Below are 17,025 nucleotides of genomic sequence, written 5' to 3' on the forward strand. Positions count from 1 at the left end.
TAATGTACCCAAGTTACTAGTTAAACCCGTGAGGAACATGGTAGTGCTGTTCCGAAATAGAAAATGATTAGATTCAAGAGTTTTATTGTCATATGTATAGTAATACCACACAATGATATTCTTATTCTGAGACTATGTTTCATAATTGAGCAAATAATAAGGTAGGCAATAATACAAAAACAAAAAAAGTCATTGAGCAATAAGTTCAGTAACAGTGAACCTCTAATAAATGAATAGACTTCCATTCTGAGCATATTACGGAGTAGATTGTGTGAAAAGTAGGTATACATATGAGGAAGATATCAAAATATCATGTAGTGAGAAATATTATGTATTTAGCAGCTTTCCTGCACTGTGCAGGGATGTAAGGTGCATTTGTGCGTGCAGTAAAAACCATTATTCTATGGTAGTAAACTGGGATTCAGCAGCATACACATATAAAGGTATCATGATAATATACGCCTTTTAATGTTGTGTTCATCATGTTATGTCAAATTAATTATTATCAAAAAATAAACTAGCGGGGGTCAGGCAATTGTTTTAACACTTCTTTCATATTGCATTTTAGTATAATTTATCTGGATGTACCTCATAAATTGGCAAGCGAGTGCCTAAGCATGGGTCAGAAAACCACTTAGTCTGACAAGCAGGTGAGGTGTATGTGGACAAATTTTAAGGGGAAAAAGTGTGTTTTTTGTAAGGATGGGTGTGGTAGCAAGTGATAGTCGAATGAAGTACCACCAGGACAAGCCTAATTAATGTTTCAGATGGACTGAGGCAGCGGGCTGCTCGGAGAAGGCTTTCAGTGAGTGGCTCAGCTTTCCAAAGTGCTCAATAATGAATAGTGGGAGCATTGCGGTGTCGGACAGTTAGACCATTGCTATCAACTCCAGAAGAATTTTGAAGGTCCAGACTTAGCTGATTAATTATAAAATTAAATACGGTACCGTTTCATTTAAAAAAAAAAAAAAAAAAAACTGAACAAAACAACCCTCCCAAATGTTGGCCTGGTAAGCTAGCACCTGATTCAAACCTAAAGTTCCCTCCTCCTTTTCTATCTCCAGGGTGGATGAGGAGGAGGACATAGATTAAGGGGGTTTGGGGGCAAGGCAGAATGGGGGACTGGGGGACTGCTCCACCACAGCTGACATCTGCTAGTTAGCAAGTATACCTTTTTTGACGAAGCCAAGGCCGTAGAGCATTGAGTACATCGGCGTGGAGCCAAAACATGTTGTGGCAACACAGCTGTTCTCAAAGTTACGCATGTCCGCTCATCTTTTTGTGGAAGTTTGATAGTAAATATGGACTGTAATATACAGAGGCACGATGCAAGAAGTCAAGAATGGGCTCCAAGTTCCAAGATGTTAACGGCGGAAAGTCTCAATTGGCATCTCTGGTGACTGTGCTTCTTTGGTCTACCGTCCGGGGGAGGTCTGTGCTTTGCCATATGCCTCAGCAGATGACTCCACCTTCACACTGAGAGGCCAGACTGGACACAGACTTATCGAAGCACACTCCCACAACCCCCTTCGAAAACACACATGCACACCCCGAGACACAACTACCCGCTGGGAAATTTATAAGACAATAAAACACATGCGCAAATTCAATTTGAAGTAGCTTGATATACAGTAATTAAAAGTAAGCAAGAAAATAAGAATTTAGAGGGTTATGCATGTAGTGTTTACTGGAAACGGCCCGTTGAAGACTGACGGTAGAGGGAGCGGCCTTGCAGGCCTGAGCCAAGCCATAGTAACATTAAATCACTGAATCGGCTGGATGCTCTCTTACACAACATATCAAACATTGTGCATTGATTGCAAAGCATCCATACACAAACTAATGGATACGTCAGATTAAATTGGTAATTCGTAAAAAACTGGTCTCATATTTGTGTAGCGTGGCAACTTGCTCTAATGCCTTACCTGAATGAGATGTGACGGCACAGTAACTACTGCAACTGACAATGATGACCTCAACAATGCCCGTAGCCCATAAAGGAAGGTAGTGAGGGCGTGGCCGTGTTTGGGGTTGTCCTCGCACAGGTCATCACCCCACAGAGGTGAACCCAGTGAGTGAAGCCCTATACGGAGGATATTCCGCGACTTCGTCTAAAAACAGGGAGAACAAAAATGAAGGAAATTAAGGAAATAACGCATGTATACAGTATACATGCGAATATATATATATATATATATATATATATATATATATATATATATATATATATATATATATATATATATATATATATATATATATTTAGATAGATAACCTAAATGGAAAAATGTGGTATTTGAAGATTTTATGAATTGCTGTTTTTTGAAGATTTTATGAACTGCTGTTTTTTAATACAAGCTATACATGTTAAGTTTATGTTAAAACTTGTTTAACATCAATATATGTATATTTTTGATGAAATTATTAAAATTTATTAAAGATGTCATCCAGAATAACAACAACGACAACAAAAAACAATATATATATATATATATATATATATATATATATATATATATATATATATATATATATATATATATATATATATATTATAGGCCTAATTATTCAGCCCTACACTCTCTTTCAAAAGTTTTTGAACAGTGCACTCCATACTTTTATTTTTGCTTTAGGTGAGCGAGAACCCCAAACCTGGGGGAGGACAAATTGAAGGATAAATTGAGGTTAAATTGAGTTAAAATTGATCTTTTACTTGCATTAACATGTCAAACCTGTGAGCTAATGCGTCAAACTTTTACCTTTTATGTTAAGGCTTTCACTGCTGCCTTTAATTTGTTCTTTTACACGGCTACTACCTTGAGTCTTCTTTAGGAGGTAGTTGCATGCTCTATAAGGTTTTTGTTTAGAAAGTGACTTTGGTGCTTCATGCTGTTATTTTAGAAAAGAAGAAAATTGCAAGTCATTCACAAACCAATGTAAGTACTTATTACAATATTTTCCTACCAAATATTAGGTGGTGTTTGAAAAATATTGCTTTCTTCTATGTGGTGCACCAGATTCCAATAAATACAATAAAATCGAAAACTTTGATCTTGTCTCTTTTTTTTTTAATCAAATGTCAGTCCACAGAAAAACAAGGGAAATTACTGTTCCAATATTTTAGTTTAATACCACTTAAGAATAACAAATAATTGATAATCAATTATCAAATGAGCAGATTAAGAAAATGACAATACAGATTCAATTCCAAGTTCACACAGTATCTGTGAAGAGTAACAGATTGTCGTTTTTAATTATAGGTGCTGTGTTTTGGGTTGTATTCCCAAACTCCATATGAGTCTGGACAGTCGGCTGAGCACTACAGACGATCGCAATACAGTGCCCAAACGTGAGTGGACACAACTGCCCAATCACAGAGGCCATCTGACACACGCACAATGGACCTGTCAGACAGGCTTCCAATATGGCCGCCACCCAGAAACCCCAGCGCATTCTTGGCACCAAAGCCGGGCTCCACAGCCAAGGGGGCCTTGGTGAGGCTGGAGTGACTTCCCTTGAAACACCCCACCTCCAAACAAGGGATCAATGGTATCCCACTCCTATGAACACGGAGAAAAATTCTAGTGGGATATATATCACTGAAAGTCAGAGAATGGAGGAGCCTGTCCAAAACTGTGAGAGGGTTTTAACCTTTAGTACAATTGCCTTTCATTTGGGGTTTCTTCAAGATGTCTCCTGGTTATTGAGGTGAGAGCCACCAGTGATTTACTAAGCTTGGCCTAAATCTGCTGGGTTTTTTTCTTTTACGCTTCTCTTTGCCCGCATCAGCCCTCCTCCTCTATTATCTGTACCCTCCCAAAATTGTCACCACCCCACTCATCATCACTTCCTCTCTTTCCAGTGTGACCTAAGATACGTTAGGAGAACTATCGCAGGAATCTAAGAAAAATAAACCTTATTGTTTAAGTTTTTCTACTGTTGGCTCATAGTTTCCCTCCAGAGGGACACTGGAAAATCACACACAAATACTTCATAAGTCCTACCATAAGCTATATTTGTGCATGTGGGTACTTGTCATAATTAGATATGCCCTCTCTTTGTTACCATACAAACTAAGGGCTTCAAATCAGACTCTAATTTGATGACTGGAGCCCAACAGGGGGCGGGGATTTTTGGTATAATGAACGTTGCTGTGGCAACATCAGAAAGAGAGACCAGGGTTAACTCCTATAGTTTAGCCTATAGAAACATTGGGGTAAACCATGCCAATAAAGTCCCGCCAAGGACAAGAGCCCACCAAGCATATAGTTGAAAACCAGTCTGGGACTGTTAAATAATAACAGTCAGGCTCACAGTCCCATCCAAGCTTTCTCAAAAGATCCCTCCCTGAAATGACTTTGGAAGATTCCTTCTTGAATCTAAATGATTCACGAGCACAATTTACTGTGTAGGCAGGCGGCTCGGTGGAGTAGCTAGCACGTGGGACCCGAGTTCAAATCCATCTTGCCTCGGCTTTCCTGTGCGGAGTTTGCATGTTCTCCCCGAGCCCGCGTGGTTTCGGGTCCTATCAAGCTGGGATAGGCAGCAGCAAATTTTGTAAGTTTAGCATTTCAAACACATTTCTACTATTAGGTCTAACATGACTTTACCTTTACCAACACTGCGATTCAATGCACGCATGTTGCCGAAATTTACTGGGTACATACATTTAATCTTTTTATATTTTTTAAATATAGTAATGCCACAATTGTATTCACAGAAATTTTGTCAATAGATCAGGATAAGTTCATAGTTGATGCCCCACGGAATTGATTAAAAATGGCTTGGCGAGAAAGAAGTTGATTAAATAAATCTATAGTTTAGTTTTAATTGTGAGAAAAATAAAGGGTGCTTTTAGAGGTGCAACAACTAATCGACAATTGATGACTACATTAATCAATAACTCATTTGACAACGAGAAATCGATTAGAGACCGAAAATGATCCAGATGCTCAGAATTTAACGCTTGACTAAAATAATGACAAATTGACAAATTTATTAATTCCTGTATTAAAAGCAGACTATCAAATCAAAATATTTTGCATTACATTACATTTTGCAAACATCTACTTTCACATTGGAAAAAAAATGATCAACATTTTAGCAGATTTTCTGAAATGTATCAAACCAAACCAAGCAGATTTTCTGAAATGTTACAAACCAAACCAACCACCAATTTATGAAAACAGTATTTTCTGTAATGTCAAGAGGCCCTGTGTGTTTAGAATGGACTGAAAAATAAAACATGTTTTTCCAATTCATCAAGCACACAAATCACAGAAAATGAAAATAATTGCTAGCTCCAGGTCTGGGTGATTTATTATCAATATAGTATGATGGAAAAAAAAGTGTTTTCTTTCCCTTGCAATACATCGAACTGGGCTAAGCAGAATTATTAGTAAAACATTTTTGCATGAACTGAAGTAAAACAATTCAGTCAACCACATTCAAGTGTGTGTGGCCTTTGATTGTTTATGTCTCCTACCATGGGTGCTGCCACAGTGAAGCCCTCCCTGTTTATGACTTCTTCAATGGATTTCAGCAAAGCGCCGTAGGAGTCTAGCACAGGACTGCAAATTTAGAGAGGAAAGTGGACATATTAGAGAGAAAAGCGGAGAAGAGTGAGCAAAAAGTCTCACTTTGAACGGCTGTTATTAACTGACAGGATCTTGATCAAACTGGGCCAAGCCTATCAGCATGGTGGATTAATCCTCTATGATTGCAGCGTGCTCCTCCTGACTGTGCTTTTCTGGAGCCGCTATCAAGAGATCCAATTAATTTATGTGCTTGATTAAATTACAACATGACTGGTTCTCTGTCAGCTCCCCTGAGGTTTTGATTGTGCCTAGACACACAGACAAGACAGACGAATGAGACGTGCTTATGCTGATATCTAATACAAAGATTGGACAGCATTTTGGTGTTTAATCAAGGGTAACATCTGCATCACTGGCAAAGCACACACACACACACACACCGCAGTGGGGCCAACGGCTCAGCTCACTTTGTGCCCATTGGAAGGCCAATAGGAATGTTAACCCTATCTTTTTACACAGGACCCTCCACTTAAGAACGCCCTGCCATTTTAATGACCAGGCTGCGCTGAGTCACAGTGGGCTGCAGTGTCACTTATCAATTTGACCCACAGGCTGTGAAGAGCTGATACACATATATCGGTCACACATCAATAGCCCTGCATTAGGAGAAGTAATACACACTTGTGTCGATTACACTTGTGCCAAGTATATCCATGTACTCCATTTCATTTATTCAGTGCAACAATGGTGCCTCCTGACCCTGCTGGGGCTAATGATAGAGCTGGTTTTGGTGAATGAGGGACACCTACCCTCGCAGGCCTCTCTGCCCTTGCCTCTGCTCTATGGAAGGGGCTAGGGGGGATGGCTTGACAAGCACTTGAGTGAAAGGTTGTCTCTGCTTGGCAGCCATTGTGTAAGACGTCATTGTATGTCAGCTGCCCCTACTGAGCACCCTTCATTCAGGTACCAATAAGGTCTAGGTGCTTAGCTACAGGGACTAGCGCGTCGGCTAATTAGGATCATACATGGGGAAGCTTCTTTATCTTGACGTTCCTCTTTCTTTGAGGGGAAAGAAGGGGGGTGACAGGGGGATGCTTAGTCTTAAACAACAGGATCTGTATCACCTAGAGAGCAATTTGTGCCAATTATGCCTTCAAGTGAAACGGAGCAATTTAACAGCTAGGGAAGTGACATGGGGCTGCGGACACGTGCAAGGGGGAGAAGCCTGCTTGGAGTTAGTCTGGCACATGTGTGTGTAAGTCATGTGTGTCTATACATGTGCAGCAGCGATGGGGCGGGACTGTGGGAACAATGGTGCTGTGCAGGTGTGGTTTCCTGCTGTTCAAATGTCTTGATGATCAAACCCATAGAGACACCCCAAACACAACCACATTTCAATTTATTAATGACAATATTATTTATTTATGTTCCTATGGGTAATATTTATGATAACCTATGATTCTACTTTGGTAGTGGGATCAAATGCGCAACCACAACATTTAATGTATTTGCACTGGTGCTGTGTTTAACAGTGTTTGCTGAAATAAAGACCAACTCTATAAAGCCTCCTCTTCATTCTCTGTGCTCCAGATTGCTGTATTTACCCAGTGAGTGAATGTGCCTCTCCGTGTGTCCTTGTGTGCTCAGCAGCACTCTCTGGGTAAAGAGTCTGCATGACCTCTGAACCCTAAGTACACTCAACACGGGCAAAATCAAACAGTCGCTGAGCAAGCACGAGCCTTATTTGAATAGGCATACACAACTTTTCCGAGAAGCTAAACCTTTTAGTCCAGTGGCAAAGCTACTTAGGCCAGATTTTTATTTACTTGTATCCGCTGCTAAAATGGCAGTAAACCCCACTGAATTAGTATGCAAACTAATGATATTTTACTTTTTGTAAGTAAGAAACACAATCAAGATGTTTCCATTTCTATTTTTCATTCTTATACCTGTTATTTTCACTCCATATACTGTAGTGAACCACATCAGACAAGCATGCTAGAAGAGACATCTGTGTGAAAGGGGAGGGCAACAGTGCTGCACCTCCTGAGATGTACGGGTGGGGTTATTGCCATGCTCAAAGGTACCCTGGCAGTAGTGCTAAGTGCATGTCATGGAAACACTTTTTAGCTATTTATTCAACAACAATTAATGAAGAAGATTTGAAAGAAGTACACGCGTAATATGGGTAACTTTGTTCCTCAACAAATGCTTGATGATCTTTTTTTCTTGCCACAGATACCGGTTTATAAGTGTACATGTCAAAAATAATGTGAAGCCATAAACCACGCCCGAAAAACGATGAGATGGCAAACCTCAAAATAAAAAGTATTTTACTAAAAAATTGTATATGGAAAGGAATGTCTAGGTCCACTTTTATTTTGAAGTTGTTCCCGGCAGTATGGTGTGGCGTAAGAGCTTGACTAGTCTTTTTATTGCAAGTATCGGTCCTGACTCAAAACAAACAAAACAAGATAGTTCTGAAATCACGTTCATTCAATCACCAAATCAGGGTGATAAAAAATGACTTAATTACGTAGACAGTGACAAACGGCGCCTGTTGCCAGTGTTTACCGAAACGTCGGGCTCCATTATAGCTGCATCCAGCATAAGTTAACAGTAAGCAAGTAGCGCTCAAGTGCTCCATATAGGCTGGCATGATAGACGTAAAGACTGCATACTTTGATGCTCATAGCCTGACAAGAGATTTTTCTCCAACTGATCACATTTCAACAAATCATCCTGACTCAAATGTGATGTTTCAGGATCTAAATTTGTCTAAAAAATTCAAGGTAAATGATTTGGAGGAGTAGTAGTAGTAAAACTGTGTGCTGCTTTGTTTAATTTTAAGGTTAAAAAAAAAGTTTTACAAAGTGCTTAAAAACTATTTTAAATTTGTTTTAGCATTTGAGAGGGCCACAGCTATATTTTCAGCTATTGTGATTACACTTGGACTGGACACCCTGCCATAAAAGGGGGTGCATGGTAAACAAATGAAACATTTCTCAGGCAAACATGTTTTTTTTTTTTTTTTTTTTTTTTTTACTTTTTGATTGCTTAGTTTTATTACTTTGGTCTGCTGACATACCTGGTTTGCTTGTTATGCAAACAATGCCATGCTCACGAGTACTCCATGGCAATGTTTTTGTTCTATAAAGGCATTTTGTCGACAATGCCGCAAGTATTTTGCATGTGTTCCCAGGATGGTGTCTCATTGGTTTGCTAGTGCTGTGCGGATGATGTCGTGTCGCTTTACCTGTATGTGTCTGATGACTGGCTGGGATGTTCTGGAAGGTAGAACTGATGGCACTTGGCTGCCTGGCGGATTTCTAGCTCCATTGTCTTGGAAACATCATAGTAGTGGCCAAACCGAGACGAAGATGCAAGGCCACTCTGAAGGAGAAAAAAAGGTCATATGCATGTTGAGACAGAAGAAGAACAAGAGAACAAGAGTTTATAAATTATTTAAAAAGTTTGTAGACGATGTAAAAATACATGACTGTAGATAACAACTATGTCACTATTTAGAGTAGCCAATGATTTTATGGTGACGATGGTAAAGCACAGTAAAAAAAAGACACAACCAAGTTTGTTTTTCTAATACGTTAAATGAGGGCGCGCTACAACACCATGGCAATACAATTGCATTGTTTATGGGTCATTCCTCAACATTCCTGAAACCGAAAAGTTAAACAACCACTATGAACACAATCATTTCTTCAAATAAATGTCCACTTCTGGCTGTGAAAGAAAACGTGTAAGGGACGCAGGGGAAGGCGGATGTTTTCCTGCAGCTGAAAGAGAGAGTTTGAGCTTCTCTCGCTCAGTGAAACCAAGGATTCCATTGTTAGAGGCACCCTTAATCTACTCCTAATCTGGATTAGGGCCCCCGGTGTGTCCTTCTCCTAGCGGGACGAGGAGGTCAGCGGGGCTGGGGGGGGCGCAGGGGCTCATCTTCTTTTTGTGAGCCGGGCAACCCGCTTAGCGTTCCTTCCCCGCCCTGACAGCCTCACCTTTGATCTGATAACTTCATCGGGAGAGAGGCACAGTAGGCAATGCCGGGTGAGGTGTGTGTAAAGGGAAAGTAAGCGTTGACTCTGGGGGTGAATTTGGGATGCAAATCCTCTGGTGGGGCTTACCAGTGGTTTGTAAAGACGATTTTACAGAGGAAGGGGGAGAGGTGACGAAAGGACACAGATATAAAGAAGTTTCCAGGGAGAGAGAAAGAGGTAGAGGATCCCCAGGGGCACACTGTGTGCTGTTAATCCACATAGCGATATGGATTATAGCCCAAAAGGGGGGAGAGAGAGCAGAGAAATAAGAGGGGGGGGGGGGGGGGGGTCACCTTCACTCAAAGCGGAAGAAAGAGTGTAGGGCTGCCGACCCTAGCAGGGGGAAAGGCAGGGATTTGGGAGAAGACAGAGGCGCAGGTCTGGGTCGTAGGGTTGAGCGAGCAGACATGTCAATGCACAGGCTGCAAAGTACCCTTGTTTCCCAGGCTAAGCAGGGGTGCAGGCGTGTGCATACGAGAGCTGGGGACCAGTGAAAAGCCTACCTATTGCCAGCTAAGTGTGAGTAATCTGCTCCGGCTCTGAAAGGAGAGGCTGAGGCCTCATTCACGCCACAAAGAAGTTCAGAATGCTGATGGATTTAGTGGTGGAGACAATTGCCAAAAACATGCCCAGAAAGACTGCTGTTCTTTTCGAAACACACAATAACTTGAAATTTAGAATTGATAGTGCAACCAGTATGTATTATATATATATATATATATATATATATATATATATATATATATATATATATATATATATATATATATATATATATATATATATATATATATAATATAATTCACACATAAAAATATTTATTTATTTATTCATTCATTCATTTATTATGCAAGATTACCTGTACTTTTGGGTGATTCTGATAACGCCAGGCAATCTTCATGGAATCTAAACTGCCCTGAGGCTCACAAGACAGAGTCGGCTGGTCTGCTGGTTGGTGCATGACAACATCATCTAAAACAGGATCAGGAAGCTCCTGTGCACAACGATGAAGTGTACAGGTTAAATTCATGCTGACATTTTTTTTTCTTTGCCTATTTTTTTTTTCCCAAATAGTTCATGATATCCTTTCAGGTACGATATGTTGTAATTTTTTTGCAATTATTGGGTTATAGTGGGATTTGGAAGCATAACACAGTGTGTGGCGGCTGTAAATTTCTGAAATTGATTACACATTTGGCAGCAGTTTGAATTGTCAAATCCCCCCAAAACAGGTAGCAATCTGAGAGGCTTATATCAATGCCTATTATAATGTATGCTTTTGATTTCTAAAATATGCTGTATGTGACTGCAAGTTGGGTTCTTAGAACCCTAACAGCCTATTCTCAAGTCTTTAAATTTTGAGATCACACTCTGAAAGTTCTACTTTTTTTGGTGGGTGTGAAATCTGCTAGACATTCTTTAAATTTTGAGATCACACTCTGAAAGTTCTACTTTTTTTGGTGGGTGTGAAATCTGCTACACATTCAGATAATTCAATGCAGGAAACTACAGATATTTGACATTTGATTCGCATTTTCTTAATTGAAACATAAAATTATTACAATAGCTACTTAACACTGTGAGAGACCAATAGGTAGGAAAACATTAAAAAAATGATTGCCTTGATTTCTAAACAAATACTGTATACTGTAAGTATACTCATAAAATAATAATAACATGGGAGCAAACAACATTTAGGTTCCGATCTTTAAAAAAAGAAATAAGACAGCCTATAAAGTGTTTGAGCCGACAGTTTATCCTATGTGGTTACACAATAAAATAGTCATTGCTCAAGTGTTTGTATCAGTCCTATTACAAGATTTTGTAAAGTAACCCATACATCAAATCAATGTGTTGTCGGAGGGATGGGACACGAGAGCTCATCCTAGCTTTTTGTTTTCCTTGCGTGTTTGCATATTAAAAAAAAAAAATATATATATATATATATATATATATATATATATAAGTGTCAGAACACTATGCTTTGTTAACTGATACAATGTGAGTAAAAAGCAAATTATTTGGTGCACATGAATCCAGATGGTGTTACTTTATCACAAATTCTTAGATGATTATGTATCTGTGTAAAGATAATGAGTCAATGTCCACCTTTGCCTTGAGGATTTGCAAACTGTTTATAGAGGTGAAACCACTAAATAATGAGATATATCCCCACTGAGAGTGCCCCTGTCTTAATAAACCTTTGATATGTAAAGAGAGGGTGAGGCTGTGACCCCTCCCACTATCAATCAGTGCAAGAGAGGCCCACCTCCCGTATTTCGGGTGGCAGTTAGCTTCTGGGACTGCAGACCTCTTCACACGGCAATGCATCGGGAAGCAGTTCTACAATGCCCTAATCTTGCCACCCGCGACCTTTGAGATACCCCCGCTGATCTGACACATCTTGACAACAGTGTGCCTTCATGATTGTTTAAACTATTACAGTGACACCTGATTGATTGCTTTTGAAAGGGAAGACAAATTAAATATCTTTTTTCCAAGTATATGCAGCCTGACTAGTTTAAATAAAACATTCCGGTTAATAGTTTTTGTACAATATGAATTGAGAAGCAAAAAGCACCTATTTTCATCCGTCTCAGGAGGCTGCATTCTGACACTTGCTGTCGACTGAAGATGACATCACAGTTGTTCAGGACTCAGGAAACGACGATCACGACTCATCTTGTGAACATCACATGACCTAACTTAGAAAACAGGTCAGCTGTGTTTTTTTTGCCTTAACCATGAGCAACTCTGATGTCAAGTTCAGTCGACAATAAGACAAAATCGCCGTTCCCTGAGATAGATGTAAATACGTGGGTTTTGTTCCTTATTTCATATTCCACAAACACAATACAGTATTAATCACAATGTTGTGTTTATACTGGTTAAGCTACAAAGAACTTGACTTTCCCTTTAAAATTCTGGGTGAAAGAATATTACGTTTGCTCTTTTTAACCCTTGGGTGACAATGGTCATACAGGTCCCTAATGTAAAATTTGAAAAATAAATAACACATTTGAAAGCATTTAGGAATGAACGCATGGTCGCGTTTTGAACCATTAATTGTTTTGATAATCTATAAAAAAAAATTTGCCTCCTAGTGTTTTTTAATGCTTTTTGTTAAACATATCAAGGCCCAAATGAACATTTTCAAACTTTACATTTTTTGTTTTTATTTTTTTTTGGTTTTTATCAAATTTCCAGCCAAAACATAAACCGAAACCAACTCAGGACATTTACCTGGAAGATGTCATTCGGGTGATCCTGAGCTGCTGCTAGGAAGAGTTCATGTTGACACACCACTCCTTCTGCCAGGAAGTATTTTAGGATCATGCGGGAGTAGCTATCATAACGGTCCTCCTCTAGTGAAACGAAACAAGTGTTGGCAACATTTCAGAGGTGTGCTTGTTTAGTTTATTTACGAAGAAAAAATTGTAACATGTTCCATTACAGTGACATACAAAGAAGTAAAATTTTAGGTTCACTCGGGTATGTACCAGAAGGGGAGGGATGAAGCTGATGACTACAGACCCTAAGGAAAAAATTCCCACATCTCACCTCAACAAGGAGCCGATCATAGCATATACAGGATATACTCTATTCTGACCGTCCCTTCATATCTCATCTTTGAGTTCAACTCTTCATGTCCACATCACGATGTTTGACTATAATTGGTATAAAGATTTGCCTGACTTAGGAACATCAATGGCACTCGATGTGTCACAAAAGCACACTGAAGGTGTTATTATTGAGTGATGTGACGATCACTATGTATGTCTTTATTTTCATCTCTTGTCAAGGTTTTGGCAAGAACTCGGTACTCTCTTCACAGTATTCACCTGAGCCTCTTCATAGGTAGCCTAGCTGGCAGGTAGATGAATAGTGAGCTGGAGGCTGAACTGACATGTAATGCACATGAATATCATTTGAAGGAATGTGTGTCGGAAGGAGTTAAACCCATTTGGCCAAAAAAGCTGACTTGAAATGCGCTTTGAAAAGCTATGTGGGCACCTGGCTAAATAGAAAGTTCAGTATCTAATTTTTAGCCTTTGAGAGTTCCCCATACCAGGTATCAAATTAATCAACAATTATTTTGATAATTGATTGATCATTGAAACAGCTTATTAAAAAAATGGTAGCTTTTCAACAGTAAATACTCTCGGATCTCTGTGGTATTACATAAAGGCAGACTGATTATTTTTAGCTTGAGTCCTAAACGGATTTGGCAAACAATGATCAACACTTTTGCTGACTTTCTGACGTTACAGGTCACATCAGTAACTGAAAAGCAATTTAAGTTTGTAATAATGTGCCTTTGGAGAATATGGGAGGGCAACTAAAATTTTTTTTTCAACCGATTAACTGATTATCAAAATAATCCTTACTTGCAGCTCAAACCCACACTTTTCTAACACAGTACAGTACTCTTTTATATGCACATAATTTAACTGTAAGCAGACAATAAACAACCAAACATAAAATATTTGATCTTATTGATGGGGTGAAAGATAACAGGGTGGACATATTATTCCAGTATTCGTACATAACGACCACATGAATTTAACAGCATGATTCAGTGAGCAAACTGACTGTATTGTTAAACTATAAAATATATATTTTAGCATCTGATATGCCTGAACGACAGGCCAGGATTTTGAGATCACAAGACATGTTCATTGAAAACATCACATAATAGCGCATAATAAGATTTTTTATAAAATCAAACATAACTGTAAATAATTATCGTGTGACGAGCCACTGTTTAGGCTTTCAAAAATAAAGGCACTATGCTGGTCATAATACCAAAGAAAACATGAGAGGTTTTCTGAAATGGGTAGTAACCCCACAACGACAGAGCAGACAACAGAGACATGCAGATTACAAAATATAATTCAAAATTTAAAAATGACACATTTTCTTCAATTTAGTTGTTGTGGACAATGAAACCATATCATAAAAAAAAAAACAAAAACAAAGAGTTAACCACTTCTTATCCACACTAGTAAGCTCAGTAGCATGTGGGATATGCCAAAATCACGTAAATCCATACAAAATGAACACATTTCAAGAGACTTAACAATGTACTCATATGTGTGCAAATGACATTAAGACTTCAGAGTTTTATTATTCGGATATATTTTCAGAATGAAAATGATTCTGACGGGGTCACCAAAGGCACGTTCAAGGAATATTGACCTGAGATACACCAATTGAGCATCATTAACATAGAAGTTGGAAGACATTAATGGACTTAATACAGCAATGTCATTTGGAGTCAGAAAACAAGAGACAGAGGAATCACTTGGTCTACCAAATGAGTCCCAAAGTCTAACAAGCCATTCCAAAACTCAGCCCCCCAAAAAGAAAAGCATCATCACTGTGACACTCCCCCAAGCAGGACACATAACTCTGCCCAGCATGCCACAGCTGCTTCCTGTCGCAATCAGCATTTTAAAAAGATTGCATAGGGTTCTTCAAACAATGACAACTAGTGGGCAGAAGGACAAAGGCAACAGTGACAGTTAAAGGTAACGGGCACAAACTGACAGCTTGGGAATGACATTCTGATGTGTCTTCCTCCAGCATCCAGGGAATTCCGCCTCCCACGTTCCCAGTCTATGTCCTCACCTACGGACTAAGGATGGCCCAGGAAATTCCATGGCTCTTCAATTTGTTGTCGGTGGGGCTCCCTGTTCTCTTATTGATGGCTTTCTAGGTCAGCAGGCCTTTGTGGCTTTCAGCAGGCCCCACAAAGGCTCCCAGATGGGCCCTCTCAAGATGGGGCCTATTGTGGCTGTGTTTCTATGGGAGCCTTACAAATGGAACCTCCAGGAGTCATTAGGCTGTAGAGGCGGGGGGTAAAGGGTGGGGCGAGCGGTTCAGGGTATTGGAGCAACAGAGGGAAGGGGGGGGGGGGGGGAACAAAGTCATATCTTCAAGGTAGATCCGTCATTCTGGAGAGTCATGGGATGATTTCGACTTTTTCCCTCCCTATGCTTACGGTGACAAAGGTTGAGTAAAGTGGGGAAGGCCTCCAGCTTATTTGCTTTCAACCAGGGGGAGGGAAGGACTCTTGAATCATATAAGATGAAGCAGCAGTAGGAGGAGAGAAACTATCTAGGTCATTGTGTTTTCCCCGTTTACAAGACCTCAATGTGATATTAATGTATGAAACAGTATGTGTGTGCGTGTGTGTACAGTTTAGTGTGGACAATGAGTACATTTTTAAAAAAAATAATGTTCTCTTCTAATTGAATACACGCATTTTTAGCCAAATTTTGTGAGCATAAATGTACTAAACAACTACTATATTAGAAGTGTTGAGGGTCTTGACAGTACTTATAAATGTGCTTTTCTGAAAATGTTGATATTCACACATTGAATAAAAAACGAATTTTAATGAAGTGATGTGAAAATATGAACCCCCCCCCAAAAAAAAAAAAAAAAAAAATATATATATATATATATATATATATATATATATATATATATATATATATATATATATATATATATATATATATATATATATATATATATAACTTTATGTACCTAATATCCATTCTTGCAAAAGTATACTTTTGTTATACTACGTATTAGTATCGCACTCTTGCAAGTTGCTTTATGGTGCAATTGACAAACTGCCTGTCAAACACAAACAGGGTATAGCATAAATTAAAGGTGTAATCATGCAAGACTACTTTTTACAGTACGAGTCAAATGTCTATGGTTATGACCCCCAAATACATTAGGAGGTCAAGAAGTTCAAGCTATTAACTTCTGATAATGCATAGGACTGAAATGGAAGTCATTCCAAATCATAAAGCATAATTCAAATCCAAAAGCTGTGCCACGATGTGAGAAAATGATTCAGGTAAGTTGGATGACTCCTAATTATAAAATATGGTTTATTTTCAAATAGTTCCATCAAAATTTCTTTATTATATGACTTAAAAAAATTTTTCAAGTGATGATAAAACACCAAATGAAACACTTTTAAAACTTTTGACTGGGGTTGTACGTACTGTATTTTAAAAGACAAAAGTAAAAAAATGTCAAAGTAATTATCCAAATTTTAAACATGACTTAGGGGAGGTGGCCACGAAAATTTGTGTGTTGACACTTGCTGCAGTGTCCTCTTGTGGAACAATCAAGATATGGAGCAGAGCTGAACAAACAGGCACCAACCTAAGACAGATGAAAGCTTATTGTCACAGAAGATCCTGTCTTTAAATACCTACGAATATATTCTACACTTGCTAAAAATGATTTCAAAGCCTTGTATTATAACATTTAATGACAGTCATGCTCACAAATAAATCCCCAACAAATAATGATGCAGTAAACGCACACATGAGAGCTTTGTTCCTTGTCTTCGAGACGCGCAATAGATGCAAGATCCTCACTCAGACAGCAGCCATACTGCAAACCCC

The 17,025-nt window shown here is 38.9% G+C and overlaps 1 protein-coding gene across 1 annotated transcript in view; it reads right to left on the reverse strand.

Annotated features, from left to right (window-relative positions):
• elp4 (elongator acetyltransferase complex subunit 4) overlaps positions 1 to 17,025 on the reverse strand; it is a 57,530-nt gene that overhangs the window by 37,120 nt on the left and 3,385 nt on the right. The window contains exons 3-7 of the mRNA XM_088412256.1: positions 12,833 to 12,954; positions 10,449 to 10,583; positions 8,794 to 8,930; positions 5,486 to 5,570; positions 1,926 to 2,111 (exon numbers count right to left, since the gene is read on the reverse strand). Coding sequence (XP_088268382.1) covers positions 1,926 to 2,111; positions 5,486 to 5,570; positions 8,794 to 8,930; positions 10,449 to 10,583; positions 12,833 to 12,954 — 665 coding nt within the window. The remainder of the gene's footprint in view (positions 1 to 1,925; positions 2,112 to 5,485; positions 5,571 to 8,793; positions 8,931 to 10,448; positions 10,584 to 12,832; positions 12,955 to 17,025) is intronic.

Source organism: Hippichthys cyanospilos, chromosome 4 (genome assembly GCF_059441005.1).
Source record: "Hippichthys cyanospilos isolate Australia breed blue-spotted pipefish chromosome 4, RoL_Hcya_1.0, whole genome shotgun sequence".
In the NCBI taxonomy this organism is placed as follows: Eukaryota; Metazoa; Chordata; class Actinopteri; order Syngnathiformes; family Syngnathidae; genus Hippichthys; species Hippichthys cyanospilos.